Raw genomic sequence first — 14531 nt, forward strand, 5'->3', positions numbered from 1 at the left:
TGTCACATGACGAAATGCATGATTTAACGAGAGGCCAGCCCATGAAGGTGTCACGTGAGTTCAGGTCAATATATATCCGAGGCAAAGGAGGGGTCGCCATCATCATCATCGTCATCGTCATCATCTTCTGCTTCGTCACTTGGGGCGGGACTAGCAAGCAGCAAGGAGCGACGCAACTTCTCCAAAACTTCAACGCTTAGACCTGTTTGTCCTCCGTCCACGAAATTTACACACCTCTAAAGGTAGGCCATAAAATATTAATAAAGTTACACCTCCCTGCGAGGGTTTCCTGCTAAATATCTTGTTTTCCGATTTTACATGAACGCTACGCCCTAATCTTGCCAATTTGTTAAAAAGCTTCCAAGTTGTTGCTAAACACATACGACACGCTCCGTCCCACACGTCGTCGACTAATTGACACGGCAAACTCTAGAAGAAATTCAATAAGGCTACTAACTGGCTTGATTCGATGTCATTTAGACGCTGGACAAAGCTTGCTTTGTCCTCGTCGGCATTGGTGGTAGTAGTTAACGGTTCGAGGCAGAACTGAATTCCTCCCCCGCCAGGCGAGGTTCTGCTCGGGTCACTTTGCTTGAATGTCAAGGGTCCATCCAGAGTTGAGCTATTATTAGTGACTTAAGAACTTTTGTTAAAGCGAGTTCTTTTAAAAATGGATCTGTAGATTTTGCTTGATCTTATCCAAACTAAAATATTCTGTCAGCACGGTTGGGGAAATGACTCAGATGTTCTTCTCGTTTGGGAAGCAGCTGCTGCTAACACACTTTTTTTTCTCACACACTTTTAGCATCATAGGGGAAATAAATGATTTGTTTTCTGCCTTCCTTGTTGATCCAGGAAGCCGATCCTCTTCAACCATGACTCTCGAGGGCGGAATGAAATGCGTCAAGTACTTGCTCTTCTTCTTCAACTTCATCTTCTGGGTGAGTCTCTGCTGTTTTCCACTAACTACAGCTCGGGAATGAAAAAAGGAAACTGGAGTTGTTCCCATTTTCCATCATGTGAAATCGATCGCGCGTGCGTAATTTACTGTTTGGATTGATGGATTAAAAAATAAAAAACAAATCCCCTAAATTGCACTGAACAAACCGTTAACTTCCTGTGTATGGCGCAATAACAAGCAGGATAATTGAAACAAAAAACACTTTGGCTGGTGTCTTTGGACAAGTGTTAAATAAATCTGTATAATTTCTTTATCCATGATATTGCTAGCATTGACTCCAATGTCACTAGGGATTGGCATTAATCAATATTACAAGTCTTAACTGTATTGCTTATCGGTCCTTGTCTTGTAACTAAAACATTATTGTGAAATAAAAAAAAGAACAAATCACGATGACACTTTTAAACATTATATAAACAAATATTTTAGTGTAAGAAAACTTGATTAGAGCAGACAGTCCGCGACATGCTCTTGGATTGCAAAAATCACTTCACCTTTGCCATTTCCCTCAATCTCGTGACAATTGTTCTTACCAATGCAAATGCATTGTAGTTTGTGCATATACCAAATTCCGCGTGACAGCAGCTGTCGATTTGAGATGTGACGTAACTGTGCAGAGTTATCAATTATTACATTTTGGTATGAAAGTCTATTAAACACTAACTGGTTAAGCATGTGGTGAGACAATTTGGGCAGGCTCTTTGCTTTTTTGCATTTGGCAAACTATTGGATAAGAACAATGTATCGGTAGATACTTCAAATCATGTTTTTTTTCATTGTAGCATATTTTTTTTCTATAGCTGTATATTGTTTATCAAAAGGAAACAGGAGGGTTCATGTGAAAAACACTTGATCATTGTGGCAACTGCAAGAGAGCAGGAAGTTTCATAGAGCATAAAAATAACGTTATCATTGTAGCTTTTTAAAAATGTGTGAACAACATAGAACAAACTGTTTAATTAGTCTAGTAAATAAATCAGCGCACTTATTTTGGTCTTGTGATTTAGAAAAGCCTCTTTTGCTTTGTGTATAAGATGACATCACCATGAACATACACTAGCACCTGACTGACCAGCTGTCTCCAAAAAGTGTGACAAATGATAAAAAAAAAAATTGGGCTCACAATTCATGTTGTGAGTTCATCTGAAAATATGTGTGTGTGTGTGTGTGTGTGTTAAGCTCTTTACAGCAAGTGCTGATGATGGAATGCGAATCTTATGACCAGATTGTAAAGTTCGCAATGGTGTCATGTGACTTTTTTTTCTTTTTCCTCCAAGTGCTTAAAGTTCAATTGTTGTTTGACAGAAAAGAGGAAGATGTCAGTGACAAAGAAGATTTTATTCTCTTTACATAGTTACACAATGACATTGTTTGAGGTAAAAAAAAATGCTCAAATTGTGTAACATGTAAAGTAGTAAATTCTCATGTTATTTCAGTCAGTTTGTCTAAAAAAAACATTACAATTAAGTAGTACGTATGTTTTTGAGAAAGAAACCTTATGAGAATTTTACATTTTTATTAGAGATTACGAGTAACATTTCAAGAATAAAATTTCAATCGAAATATTTAGAATAAAGCTGTACAAAAAAAAAATCACAGTAAGAAAATAAATTTGCATTTTTTGTCAGGAATAAGAGTTTTATTAAGAAGAGAAAGTTCTCTTTCTGTGATAAACTAATTCTTTTGTCACCAATTAAGGTAGATATTTCATAGGAAAATGTGATCTTCACATTTTTAGAATGCAGAAGAATTACTGTTATGATATATGTATATTAAAACATTTTCTTGTCAGTCTTCCAAAAACAATTTTAAAAATAGGTATACACACAGTTTTATAATGAAGTGAAGTGGTAGGTTTTTTTTTTTAAATGCAATCAAAATACTAAGAGAATAATTCACTATGAATTGAAGAAAATGTTTTAGATTTAGAAAAACAGTCTTATGTTGGAAAAAATTTGTTCATATGATCAACAAGGCAAATATGAAGAAAAAGTGGAAATGTAATATTTAAGATAAAAACATTGTATTATTGTAATGCTGTTCAAATAGTGGGTGGGGCAGGTGCGGTGCGATGCCAGGGGAGGAATGTTGCATCTTTTCGTGGCCCCGCCCCTAAAGTTTACGGAGACTCAGTCTCCAATGTCTTGGTTCGCATGAACACGCCTTCCGGGGTTAAGATGAGACGTGATGGGTGGTATTGGGATCGAGATTTACGCCCACCACTCCATGGAGAAAACTCAAATCCATGCTGTTTTTCAAGCAAGGGCTCAACATGCGGCCACCCCTCGCGCTGCACCTCGTTGTCATGGTAACGAAATCCGTTTGCTCTGTTGCTCCAGTGGGCCGAGCAATGACGTTCTAGGGTGAGTTAGGGCTGCCCCCACTAAACAGCTTCATTTGAGCAAAGTGCACTAAATTCTTCATGCTCGTCATATTTTAACAAAAGCTTGTCAAAGACATATTAGAATAACTGTTTTAAATGATTCTATGCCTTGAAAAAAGTGGTTAAGATTTGAAGTGGACATTTAGTTGCAATGATCCATACACAGTAATAAATCATGTCAGAGAATGAAATTATGAATGTGCTGTACATATTTCAACTTTGCGTAAACTCCTCATCCATATTTGATCCAAGTTGTCATATGCGGTTGATGTGCTTGCTGCTGTTTGCCTGTTGTGTGGCTCTTTAGTTTTCCCGAAGCACCCATTAGCTGCCTGTTTGACTCGAGTTCAAATATTTACACTGCTAGCGAACTACTCGGCAAAACGACGGGGCCTCTGACATACGCAGGCTTGGCGAGTAACGGAATAAAAGTACCGTATTTAGAATACAAAAACAATGTAGTCTAGACATAACCAGAAAGTTGGAGATGTTGCAGGGCGCGACCTATGACTTGGAGAAATGTAATTGATTTTCACTTTGCTGCATGGGAACATGCTGTTGGATATTTATCATGTCACCATTGTCATGTTTGCAACATTTATGAGTTCGGGTTGGTGCATCTTGGTCGTAATCGTTTATCTCCACCTCTCTCTGGTACAATAGGTAGTAGAGCAGTAGTTTCTTGACTTGCTTCTCACGATGTCTAAAAAAAACCTGACTTTCGCATTTGGCACGTGACACACTTTGCATTACAGAAATGCTGAATGTGGGAATATTTGCCCAAGTCAGGTGGTTCTCTGAGGTTTTTGGTTTTTTTACCCTCATTTACATAATTCCATCTGTAATATTTTGTTCTCGTGATGTTTTTTGTAGGTTGTCTCTATTATTATTATTATTATTATTTATTATTATTATTATTATTATTATTTGTAATAAAATGTGTAGCTACAAAGTCAGATTGGTATCAAAATATAAATGTAACAGCCCCAAGTATCACTTTACGGTGCTCCTGCCCAAAACAAAACTGCACGGACTGGTATAACAGACATGAATATGGTAAATAATGTGGGATGTCAGTTCCTCTCATGGTGAAGGGAAAAAAACCGCGCAGCAGTGCGTTTAAAATCTAGACTGAATTTCACAGTTTGACTTCTCGAGTGTTCAATTCACTGCTTGTGGTTATGCTGAATGTGTACCACTTCAAATATCGTAAAGTGACAAACGAATAACTGCTCTGAGATAGAAGTGATCCATTTTTCAGGATAGGAGCCGGTATTTGACTTGCGAACACCAACTTGAGACGCAAGGCCTATGTGGTGGCAGTGTACTCTTTTTAATTCACTTGACAATAAGCAGCAGTTTAGCAAATAGTACATTATAAAAGAGGCTTCAAGCTGTTTTGGGCTACTCCCAGTTCAAGTTTATTCAAAAGATACAATGTCGTGCAGCAGAGGCCAGTCAGGTTTTTGGACATCATTCTTTTCTCCCACAGTATTTGTGCGATAGTTACCTACTTTTAAAACTAAGTTTAAAATTCAGCTTTTTCCATATTTTCAATAGAGGTCTTTCAAAGCATTTTATAAATATTTTCCCCTTTTTTTTTTTTTTTTTTTTTTTTTTTTTTTTTTTTTTTTTTTTTGGTCTCGTACACCCTTTAGGATACTTTTCAGTATGAACCGATTTCCCAGCATCGAGTGAGCCAATTCCAATTGATTCAACATTTTCCCATCACAATGTGTGTGAAAGATCTTATGAGTCGAGCACTGACGCACGAGTGTCTGACTGTGTCCACTGGGGGAAGTGGCAACCGCAGACTATTGCAACTTCCTTCCATCTGTTTGGTATCCTTTTGCTAACTCATCACGCCCGACTGATGTGCGATTAGCAAAGTACTCGTGTGTAACAGGGCAAGTGAGAAATTCTGTCAAAACAGCAAATATACAGAGGAATCAAAGTCCTTTTTTTTTTTGTCCTGAACCCCTGTGCTGCCTTTTTATTTACAGTTATGTGGCCTGGCAATGATTGTGGTGGGAGTCCTGGTTCAGGTGTCCTTACATCAAACCGTCAAGATCAGTGACGTGTCGGCTTCAGCAGCGCCCATCGTCATCATCGCCGTCGGTGTGATCATTTTCTTCATCTCCTTCTTCGGCTGCTGCGGCGCCTGGAAGGAGAACTACTGCATGGTCACCTTGGTAACTTTGCCGGATAGTTAGCATTTAGCACCAAATGACAAAAACTCTCTCGTCGTGTTTCATTGGGGTTTTTTTTTCATGTTTTTATTTCTCTCCTTTTAGTTTTCCATCCTTCTGTCATTGGTCATCCTTGTTCAGATTGCGGCGGCGATCACCGGTTACATCTTCAGAAACAAAGTGAGCCAGTTTGCCCACTCTCTGTATATATATATATATATATATTGAAGCTTCTTTCCAAATCTAAAAATGAAAATGTGTCTTTATGCAACAATATTGCTAAAGAAATCATGGAGTTGCGCAAGAATGCATTGTGTGAAAGCCGGCTACCTTGAGCAAGCAAACCTGGCTGGCTATTGAACATTCATTTCAACTCTTAAGCAATCAGTGAAGCCCAGCGAAACAGTTAATCAGTTGTTATTTTGTCTTTGTTACTTCATTTCTGGCTTCTCACGGCGACATCCAGCAGGAATTTACCCATTTCTAGGCCGGTGAGGAAACAGTTACTCAGGTTATCTTATCCCCAGATGACCATTGAATGGATTTAAAATTGCAAGTCTGTCAAAATGTTATTTTCCTAGGCTCCATTTTAAGCAAGTTGGAATGAGTTTTTACCTGACCTATGCTAGCGCAATGCAACATTGTATGGAAAAAAACAAATTGAGCATGTCTTCTTGTATCACATGACAACAAATTTTTGACATCTTCTTGTATGTGACCTCGAAATGCTGTTGCCATCTGAGACTGAGTACGATCTACAATTTTTGTTCTTGGCACCCAGCTTTACATTGTACTTCCGGATGTTTGTTTTTATGTGCCCCATGATTGGCTGGTTTCAGGTTGTAGCCCGCCGCTTGCTCAAAGTCAGCTAAAGTGGCATTTTGTCTCCCAACAAAGGTGTCTGATGTAGTCCAGGACAGTCTGGCGGATATGATCAAACGTTACAGCAACAGCTCGGCTGAATTCAAAGCCAGCGTGGACGGTCTTCAGGCGGACGTGAGTGGCATTTATTGATTTAAACACTGACTACACCCTGACATAGCAGCGCCGCATCCTGGGGTGTTGCCGCTGCATTGTTTACCTGCCTGTGCATCGTTCATCGATGACCTCCTTTGTGCTTTCAGTTGAAGTGCTGCGGCATCAACGGCTCCTCCGACTGGCGAAACTTCCAGCCCGACGGCATCTCTGTGCCCGACTCGTGCTGTGTGAACATGTCTGCCAATTGCGGCATTGGCACCATGATGGACCCTGCTAAAGTGCACCAAGAGGTAAAGGTCAAAAGTAACAATTGGAGTATTCTTTGTACGTAAATAATTATATAATGTATATGAATATTTTCAGATGCTGGAAATTAGTAAAATAATCCTGTAAATGTTTTTAAAATAGTTTTATTAGGGTTGGGTGATGTGCATGTTTTTTTTTCCCATCCCACCTGAACGTGGGAATTTCACAATGTACAAAGCAACTTTTGATAAAGGTTTTTCTCCATGAAGTCCTCTCCCCACTCTCCAGGTACTCTAGCTTCCTCCGATATTCTAAAAACATTTAACAGAATAATAGTTTCGTGTTGAGCTAAATAAGCCCTGATTTCACACAATTATTGACTAAATCGAAATGATGCAAGTGCCGTTGCTTACCTGTTCAGCAACAGCACACAACAGGAACATGTTAATTTTGAGTGGGTGTGGGTATCTGTACTGTAGTAAAAAGCCATGCACGCACGTGAGCCTCTACCACTAGGCTATGATATACATTCATTAAACCTTTTTTGACCATTTCCCATTTGAATCAATATGCCCATGAGGCGCTTTGTAGTCAAGCAAATACAGTAGAGTACTGCCTAACCTTCCTCTCTGATTTCCCTAAAGGGTTGTCATGACGCACTTGAGAAGTTCCTGAAGAAAAATATCCTGTGGGTGATCATTGCCGCTCTTGTTCTGGCTTTAATTGAGGTACGTATGTATTCTATGAAGCAGGGGTGTCCAAACGTCAGCTCAGAAGCCTTTTCTATTATAGATTCTGTGCATAATATGCATGCCCCGCCCCCTCTAAAAAAGATCCCAAATCGAGGGCGGCATTATACACAGAGGCCAGACCTCAGACTTAAAACTTCAAGCGGAATAAAATAGTAATAAAAGTAATATTCTATACACAAGTAGCTCAATAAATATTTTCTACCCAACATAAGCGTGATGTGTGAAGTTAGTAGATGAGAGCGTGGAATAGGATTGAAGTCCCCAATGACCAGTGATATGGCGCTAGATGGTAAAATTGGAATCTATAATTGCTCTACGCGCATCTTTACCTGCACTGGTTGAGGACGTTACTGTGATTAAACTGCTTGCATCCTTTCCTTTTTCGATGTGGCCTTTGGAAGAAAACGTTTGGACACCTGTGATGGAAAGCGAAGAATGATTTCTGAAAGGGACACATCAACAATGGATATGCAAACATTGACTCATAACTAGTCGAAATTCAAACATTGACTCGCAACTAGTCACGTGCTGCACATCCTGTTGCCGGGCGGCGTTTGAAAAGCTTGGCATGTTCAAATGACTTAGTATTGTCTGGTCTTTTCCCTTGTAGGTGATGGGCGTCGTGTTTGCCTGCGTGTTGATGCGAGGCATTCGGAGTGGCTATGAAGTCATGTGAGTGACTCATGTGGAAGATCGCTTCACTTTCCTTTTTGTAGTGCCCAGAACAATCTTGCAGCCCTTTTAGTGGTTACGTGTTGCATACGTAGGCATGCAACATCCATTCGACAACACTGTCCACTATTTCTTGATGCTTGACGATTTTGAATATATATGCTGTTATGTTAGAATTTGTGAAGTTTTGTTTTTAAAGCTCGTTGGTTCCCGGTTTGTTTTTATTAAAGAACCTTTCCATCCAAATTGGTTTGAAGAGTAAACATTTATTTTTTTGGGGGGACACAATATGGCACAGCAACACATCACTGAACAAGAGTAAATGATAGAACAAAATAATCCCGACAATGTATTTGAAATGTAAGCAGTCAGTTATTGCCAAAGGCACAGTAATTAGATAAAGACTTGTTTCTAAATTTTAATAAGTAAACTCTAAAGTGCCATAACACAGCAGTTTGCTTCACTGCAGGCCAAACAGTGGTTACATTTTTACCACAACCATGCAACAAATTAGTTTTTTTTTTTTTGTTTAGTCTGCTTTTGATTCGACAGCATTCTTTTTACAATTATATTTTGCTAGCTTTCACTTTTAATACAAATGTTTAAAAAAAGAACTGAGGTAAAACACAAGAAAATGCAACACATGCTGACAATTGCAAACGGAATGTTTTTTGACAACAATATCCAACTTAAATTTATGACGTTTTACCTTTTAAGTAAACTGAGTTTTTGATGTTATGAAATCAGTGATGCGTTTCCAGTGATAGGCTGAGTGAAATGTGTAAACTGCCCTCCAGTCAGATCGACTCTTAACACTGAGATACTGCAGTGCATACTATGTGGGAGCTTTCAAGTGAGCTCATCAATTTTAGTTTTTTTTTTTTTTTTTTTTTTAAAGCTCTAAATCTGTTAATCATGCCATCAAACAATATTTTGAAATCAGTTTCCCTATCAGGAAAGCAACAAATGCTGTCAACTGGTGAGAAGTCCCTCAAAGCAGTGGGACTGTGCGGGTTCCCATTAGGTACGGCTAATCCCATTCGGGAAGTTGGCGGAGAGGAACACGAGACAGTGCAAAAGGAGCGATACATCCGACTCTAGGGAGCAAAAAGATGACAAGAAAACATTTGAAAAAACTTACAAATGTTGGGAGCCGTTTGAGCAAAACATAAAAAAAAGAAAATGCATTATGGGGATTGTTACCTTTGAGTGAGGAGGAGATCTGAAGCCATTGGTACAACCACTCTCTACACTGGTTGACGGCGAGACGATCTGAGTTGAGTCCCCTCAAGTAGCAGGCCTGAAAGCGAAAGAAAGCCCGACTGTCCGTAGCGGCTCTTCGAATGTGGCACAGGTGGCCTGGCCCAAGGTCAAGGGTCGCACCTGTCTGACTTCAGAGTCGCTGAGCTGGTGCGGGCCCAGCTTGTTGAGGGCTCGGTCCAGATGGAGCAGCTCCAAGGCATGACTGGACAGCCGTCGGCCAATCAGGAAGCCGGGGAGGTGGCGTGTCAAGAAGAGCAGGGAGCTCATGTTTCTCTAAAAATGTGTTGAGAAAGCACATACAATTTTGTTATTCCACTCGAGGAGCAGAATGCAACTGAGACGGAGGTCGAGCTTTACACATTAAGTCTCATTTACAAACCGAATTCATTAGACAATACAAACAAAATGTAACGGAAAAATAGATGACTTGGGCTACGACAAAGGAAGAGAAAACATACACTGGGATTATCCACTCCCACTTGCATTTCGAGAACCACTAATAAAAGACTACGGTGAGTTTTACATTTTATTTAATTTTTTTAAATTTAAATTAAAAAGTTAAATTGATAGGAGTGATAATTTTGCTTTTTGAGTGTTCTTCTCAAGGGAGACAACTAAACTTTTACCAACCTTATGAGCCACACTCATCTTGCTCATGCCAAGCAGAGTCCCCGAGAATAGGCTCCGCACTGCAAGGATTTCGGACACTTTGGGGTTTGCTCCATTTTGCACCTGAAATTGAATGAATAAAAAAAAAAAAAAAGTATGTTTTGCTTTTAACTTTTCCGACTGCCGCAAGGCACACAAAAGGATATAGAGTGCGCAATTGTTTTTGGGGGGGGAGAGAATACCTGGAGAAAACCCGCACAGGCACGGGGAGAACATTGGATATCAGATATTTCAAGTTATGGGTTATGTACAGATTTTTCTAGGGGGAAAACTAGCATACCTGAGAGCACAGGATGTCGAGGCGACTCCTCAGCTGAGAATCTTTGACCTTGCCGCTGGCACGCTGGAGCCCTTGCAGGATGGGTCGGTGCTGACGCGCCCTGAACATATGATACAACTGGCGGAACTCTACCTGCTGCTTCGGAGTCCAGAAATGAGGGATCAGCACCTGGCGGGGGAAAAGATACCTGGATTGGGACGGCGGATACAATCATTCATTCAGGCAAATATTTGAAGGGCTTTCTGTCACTTGGGAGTGGGACTCACATCAAGATGAAAACCAGGTAGTTGGCAAAGGGAGGAATGGAAATCAACACCAGTGGGATGCCTTTCAACATGTTTCGGCGAAACTGCGACACACATTACGGTCATGATGGTGGCACTTTTTTGAGAAGCAACAGCTTGAATGTACTCACCTGTCTGAGTTTCTCCATTTCCCTGTAGGACAAATTTTGGAACTTGATTCCGTTTCTTGACATCTTTGTTTTGATCATGCTAACGTCTCGAGCATCTCGGAAAAGAAGTTTGAATCCTTCATTGGGCGGATAAAAAGAATTGAATTAGGGTACACAATGGGTTGGTCGCCACCCAATCGCAGGTCACATATAAACAAACAACTAATCACGTTCACACAATTTATTCCAGATTTTTTTTAACTCTGGTGTAGCGCCATCCATCCCTAGCTAAAACATGGAATAACTATGAAAAAACAAAAACAGCTAATCTACATCAACTGCACACACTCATAGTTGCGCAAACATTAAGTTAAATGTTGGATAAGCGTTACATTATGAAAAAGACACAACAAATATCCAGACTGGTTTGGAGCCACATTGCAAAAATAATGTAAATGTCATTCCTTGATTTTTGTCACTTGGTTAAGTTAAGTCTTGAAACGTAAATGACTTGTGCATGTGACTTAGTCTAACCTTTGGCCTTTTGACCTCACCTTCTGTAAAGGTGTGGTAGAGCAGATAAAAGCGTGGGAATCGCCTTTTGAGGAACCCCTCATATTTGGTGTTGACCCACTGCAACCTGGACGTCACATAGCGACCAAGCCCTCGTCGGACTTCAGTCGTCGAGTAATGTCTACATAATAATTCAAGATGGGGAACAAATAACAATAAGTCGTGCAACAATACTTGGGAATAATCCATGTACAGCATTACAAAAAGAAATCCTCTTGTTCAAATAATTTAATAATAACAGAAATAATAATATGAGTATTAAATAGGGAATTGCTGCAGGATGTCAAACTCTGCACTGTCAGGGTGGAAATGTCTGTTAACAGACAGTGAAAACAAAAATGCAGATCAAGTGATGACAACATCCGTGAACGTTCAATATTTTAAAACAAACCTGAACTGGTGACACACACAAGGGCCGGACAGTCCATTGGCAATTTGGTTTGTCCTGACGCTCCAGAGTCGAATCAAAGACAAATTGTTGGCGAGCCTTGAACAGGACAGCGCCATATCTGTATAAGACGACTTTCGCTTCGTTACCGTAATGACGGAAATGCACAATAACAACAGCCACAAAGCATGCGCGCTTCCCGTAAATTATCTTATCAATATCGCTCCATAATATTGTATTAAACGTGTTCTTTCATATGTTTGTAATTTAGTTACATCAGTCAATCGTCCTTGCTTGCAACTATTTTGTTTTTTAATATTTCCGCGATTGTGATTTTGAGCCACACCTAAAATTGCGTCTGACTCACTTTTTCTGTCCAAATAGACCTGCCGTACTAAAGTTTTCCACGGGCTATACTGCGCATGCGTGATCTGGCCTACGGCACGCGTATTAAGACAAAAAAGACCGCTTTAAATTGTTAATGCAGTTCCATACTCTCAAACATCGTATTTAGTAAAAACATATATTTTCACTGACAAAAGGTATTGCAAGCATTTGTCACTATGTTACTTTTGAGTGTTTTTATGGCTATCGTACATAGTTTGTCCAAGTGGACTTGCCATAGTACTTCTGCTGCAGCCGGCCGGGGTTCGTATGCCGTATATATTGAAATGGACATTTTCGCACGCAATTACAGACTACTATTGCGATGGAGTCCGTTTTCTTGCGGTTCGACTCGTATGACTTCGAAGCTGATCAAAGATTCCTGCAGGGCCTGCAGACGTTACACGCCAGCGTCTCTGGGCAAGAAGCAAACTTACTGGACGCGAAACTCTTCTTTTATAACAGGTAGGTTGGTCTATGTCCCCAAATCCACATGACATGAGTGGAACGCCTGTCATTCTAAATATTTAACTCAACTACCACCAGCACCCTAGAAAGGATTTAAAAAAAAAACTTTTCAACCTAAATTTAACAGAAACCAAACAAACTTTAGATTCAATATGTATTTATTTATAATATTGATCCACAGCAACTAATTCCATTTGCAAAACCAGTGTTGTCGCAGTGTTGCCAGCGACAAAAACGAAGTTTGTTTCAGAAAGAGACAACATGAGCAGAATTATTTAGAAACTCTGGCTCATGACAAATAAGGGGCCCAGTGGAAGGCAGTCATTGCTGAAGACATTGGTGCCCATGCATATGTTGGAAAAGCAGTGATTTATGCACGTTTATGTCATTCACAAATACAACCGCTGCTAGATTTGTGAGTGGATGATCAAGGATGCAGATGTGGAACTTCCGCCTACAGATGCAGCAGCGTTTTACTGCAGAGGGATACAATTTGATTTTAATTTCCAGCAATGTGTTATGCACGTTGCCAGTGATGGTGACACAGCTTGAGAAGAAACGTAACAGATCCATCCACTTGGCTTGTTTATGTACTGTTTGTATATTTAGAATTGTATGCAAATAGAGGTAATTTTGCGAATAATACAAAATGTTAAAAAAAAAAAGACATTTGTAAATTGAGCTTCCACAAATTCTCTGATCATGACTTTCTTGTCAGGTTTGTGGAGCCCGTGGACGCCTTTAGCTACAAAGCGCGGTCCATCTCTGCTTCCAAAGTGGCACCTTCATCTTGCAGCGATGCTGAAGGACAGAAGTCTGAAAACTCACAGGTAAAGTCGCTTTCCTTTGCCGAGGTTATGCGACTCGTCCAAGAGGGCAAGGACTTACCCGGGGTGACAAAAGTGGAAATACAGGCAAGCAACCTGAGTGCGACTCCTTCACGAATGGACAGAATACGCAAACCCTGGGAGGTGGCGCCCAAGTGACAAGTCGCTCAACAAGTTTCGTTTTTATAAAAAGTAGCTACCGTAATTTTCGGACTATAAGTCGCACCGGAGTATAAGTCGCACCAGCCATAAAATGCCCAAAAAAGTGAAAAAAAACCATATATATGTATATAAATCGCTCCCGAGTATAAGTCGCCCCCCCCACCCAAACTATGGAAAAAAAACGCGACTTATAGTCAGAAAATTACGGTATTTCCTATAAATGTAAGAGCATACAGCCGGTTGCTCAGAATTTAAATGATGGGTTCAAGTTTGACAGGGAATGATTTTTACAAGATTAGCAGGAACAAAAACTCCAATCTTGCAGGTAATGAACAGAATATTGTTGGGACAGGACGTCAAACGATTTGGCCCTGGCCTGTCATTTCAGTTGTCCAGCATTTTGTGCATCATGGCCTAAGCTCAAGCAACGGTTGTTTCCCACTTGCGGCATTATAATTAGGGATTTTTAAATAACTGCTAACATGTCACACAGTACTTTGAGGCATTTCAGGCACACTCCTACTCAAGGTGATATTTTTTCGGAGTGGTGTGACGTAATTCCAGTAAATTCTAAGGCATCGCCCTTTCCGGTAATGTTGTTGTTTTGAAGTGGTTGTACCGCTTAGAATTATCGTCAGTTGTCAACGTTTTGGGGTATTTCTAGGGACTCTGCTTTGATGAGAAGTGTGTGTGTGTATTGTTATTGTTAACATTCGCAGAAATAAATTGGTCGTATATGACGGCACCAAAGCCATCAACCTTACAAGGGTGCCGTTTGTCAATGCTAGAAAATCCCGGGGCCGTCATAACATTTGACAGTTCTCAAGCTTTACTCTGTTCACGCAGCTTAACGATATTCCTGGCCTTTAAACTTTTGTCTGTATGTATATTATTATTGTCTGTTAAAAATTGCCTTGCAACTATAAAAATTACTAAAACTGT

General features: G+C 40.0%; 2 protein-coding genes across 2 annotated transcripts; one reads left to right on the forward strand and one right to left on the reverse strand.

Moving 5' to 3' along the window:
* Positions 1 to 82: 82 nt before the first annotated feature.
* cd63 (CD63 molecule) lies at positions 83 to 8427 on the forward strand. Its single transcript, XM_037280403.1, has 8 exons — positions 83 to 242; positions 856 to 941; positions 5348 to 5536; positions 5639 to 5713; positions 6431 to 6529; positions 6658 to 6801; positions 7402 to 7485; positions 8120 to 8427. The coding sequence occupies exons 2-8, from the start codon at positions 876 to 878 to the stop codon at positions 8183 to 8185; spliced, it is 723 nt and encodes a 240-aa protein (XP_037136298.1). The 5' UTR covers positions 83 to 242; positions 856 to 875; the 3' UTR covers positions 8186 to 8427.
* A 286-nt stretch (positions 8428 to 8713) lies between these two features.
* On the reverse strand, positions 8714 to 12125 carry letmd1 (LETM1 domain containing 1). Its single transcript, XM_037280393.1, has 9 exons — positions 11752 to 12125; positions 11342 to 11481; positions 10809 to 10924; positions 10660 to 10742; positions 10394 to 10580; positions 10075 to 10176; positions 9565 to 9717; positions 9385 to 9481; positions 8714 to 9278 (listed from the first exon to the last, which is right to left on the reverse strand). The coding sequence occupies exons 1-9, from the start codon at positions 11865 to 11867 to the stop codon at positions 9202 to 9204; spliced, it is 1071 nt and encodes a 356-aa protein (XP_037136288.1). The 5' UTR covers positions 11868 to 12125; the 3' UTR covers positions 8714 to 9201.
* Positions 12126 to 14531: the final 2406 nt, after the last annotated feature.

This window comes from Syngnathus acus, chromosome 2, assembly GCF_901709675.1.
Source record: "Syngnathus acus chromosome 2, fSynAcu1.2, whole genome shotgun sequence".
NCBI classification, from domain to species: domain Eukaryota; kingdom Metazoa; phylum Chordata; class Actinopteri; order Syngnathiformes; family Syngnathidae; genus Syngnathus; species Syngnathus acus.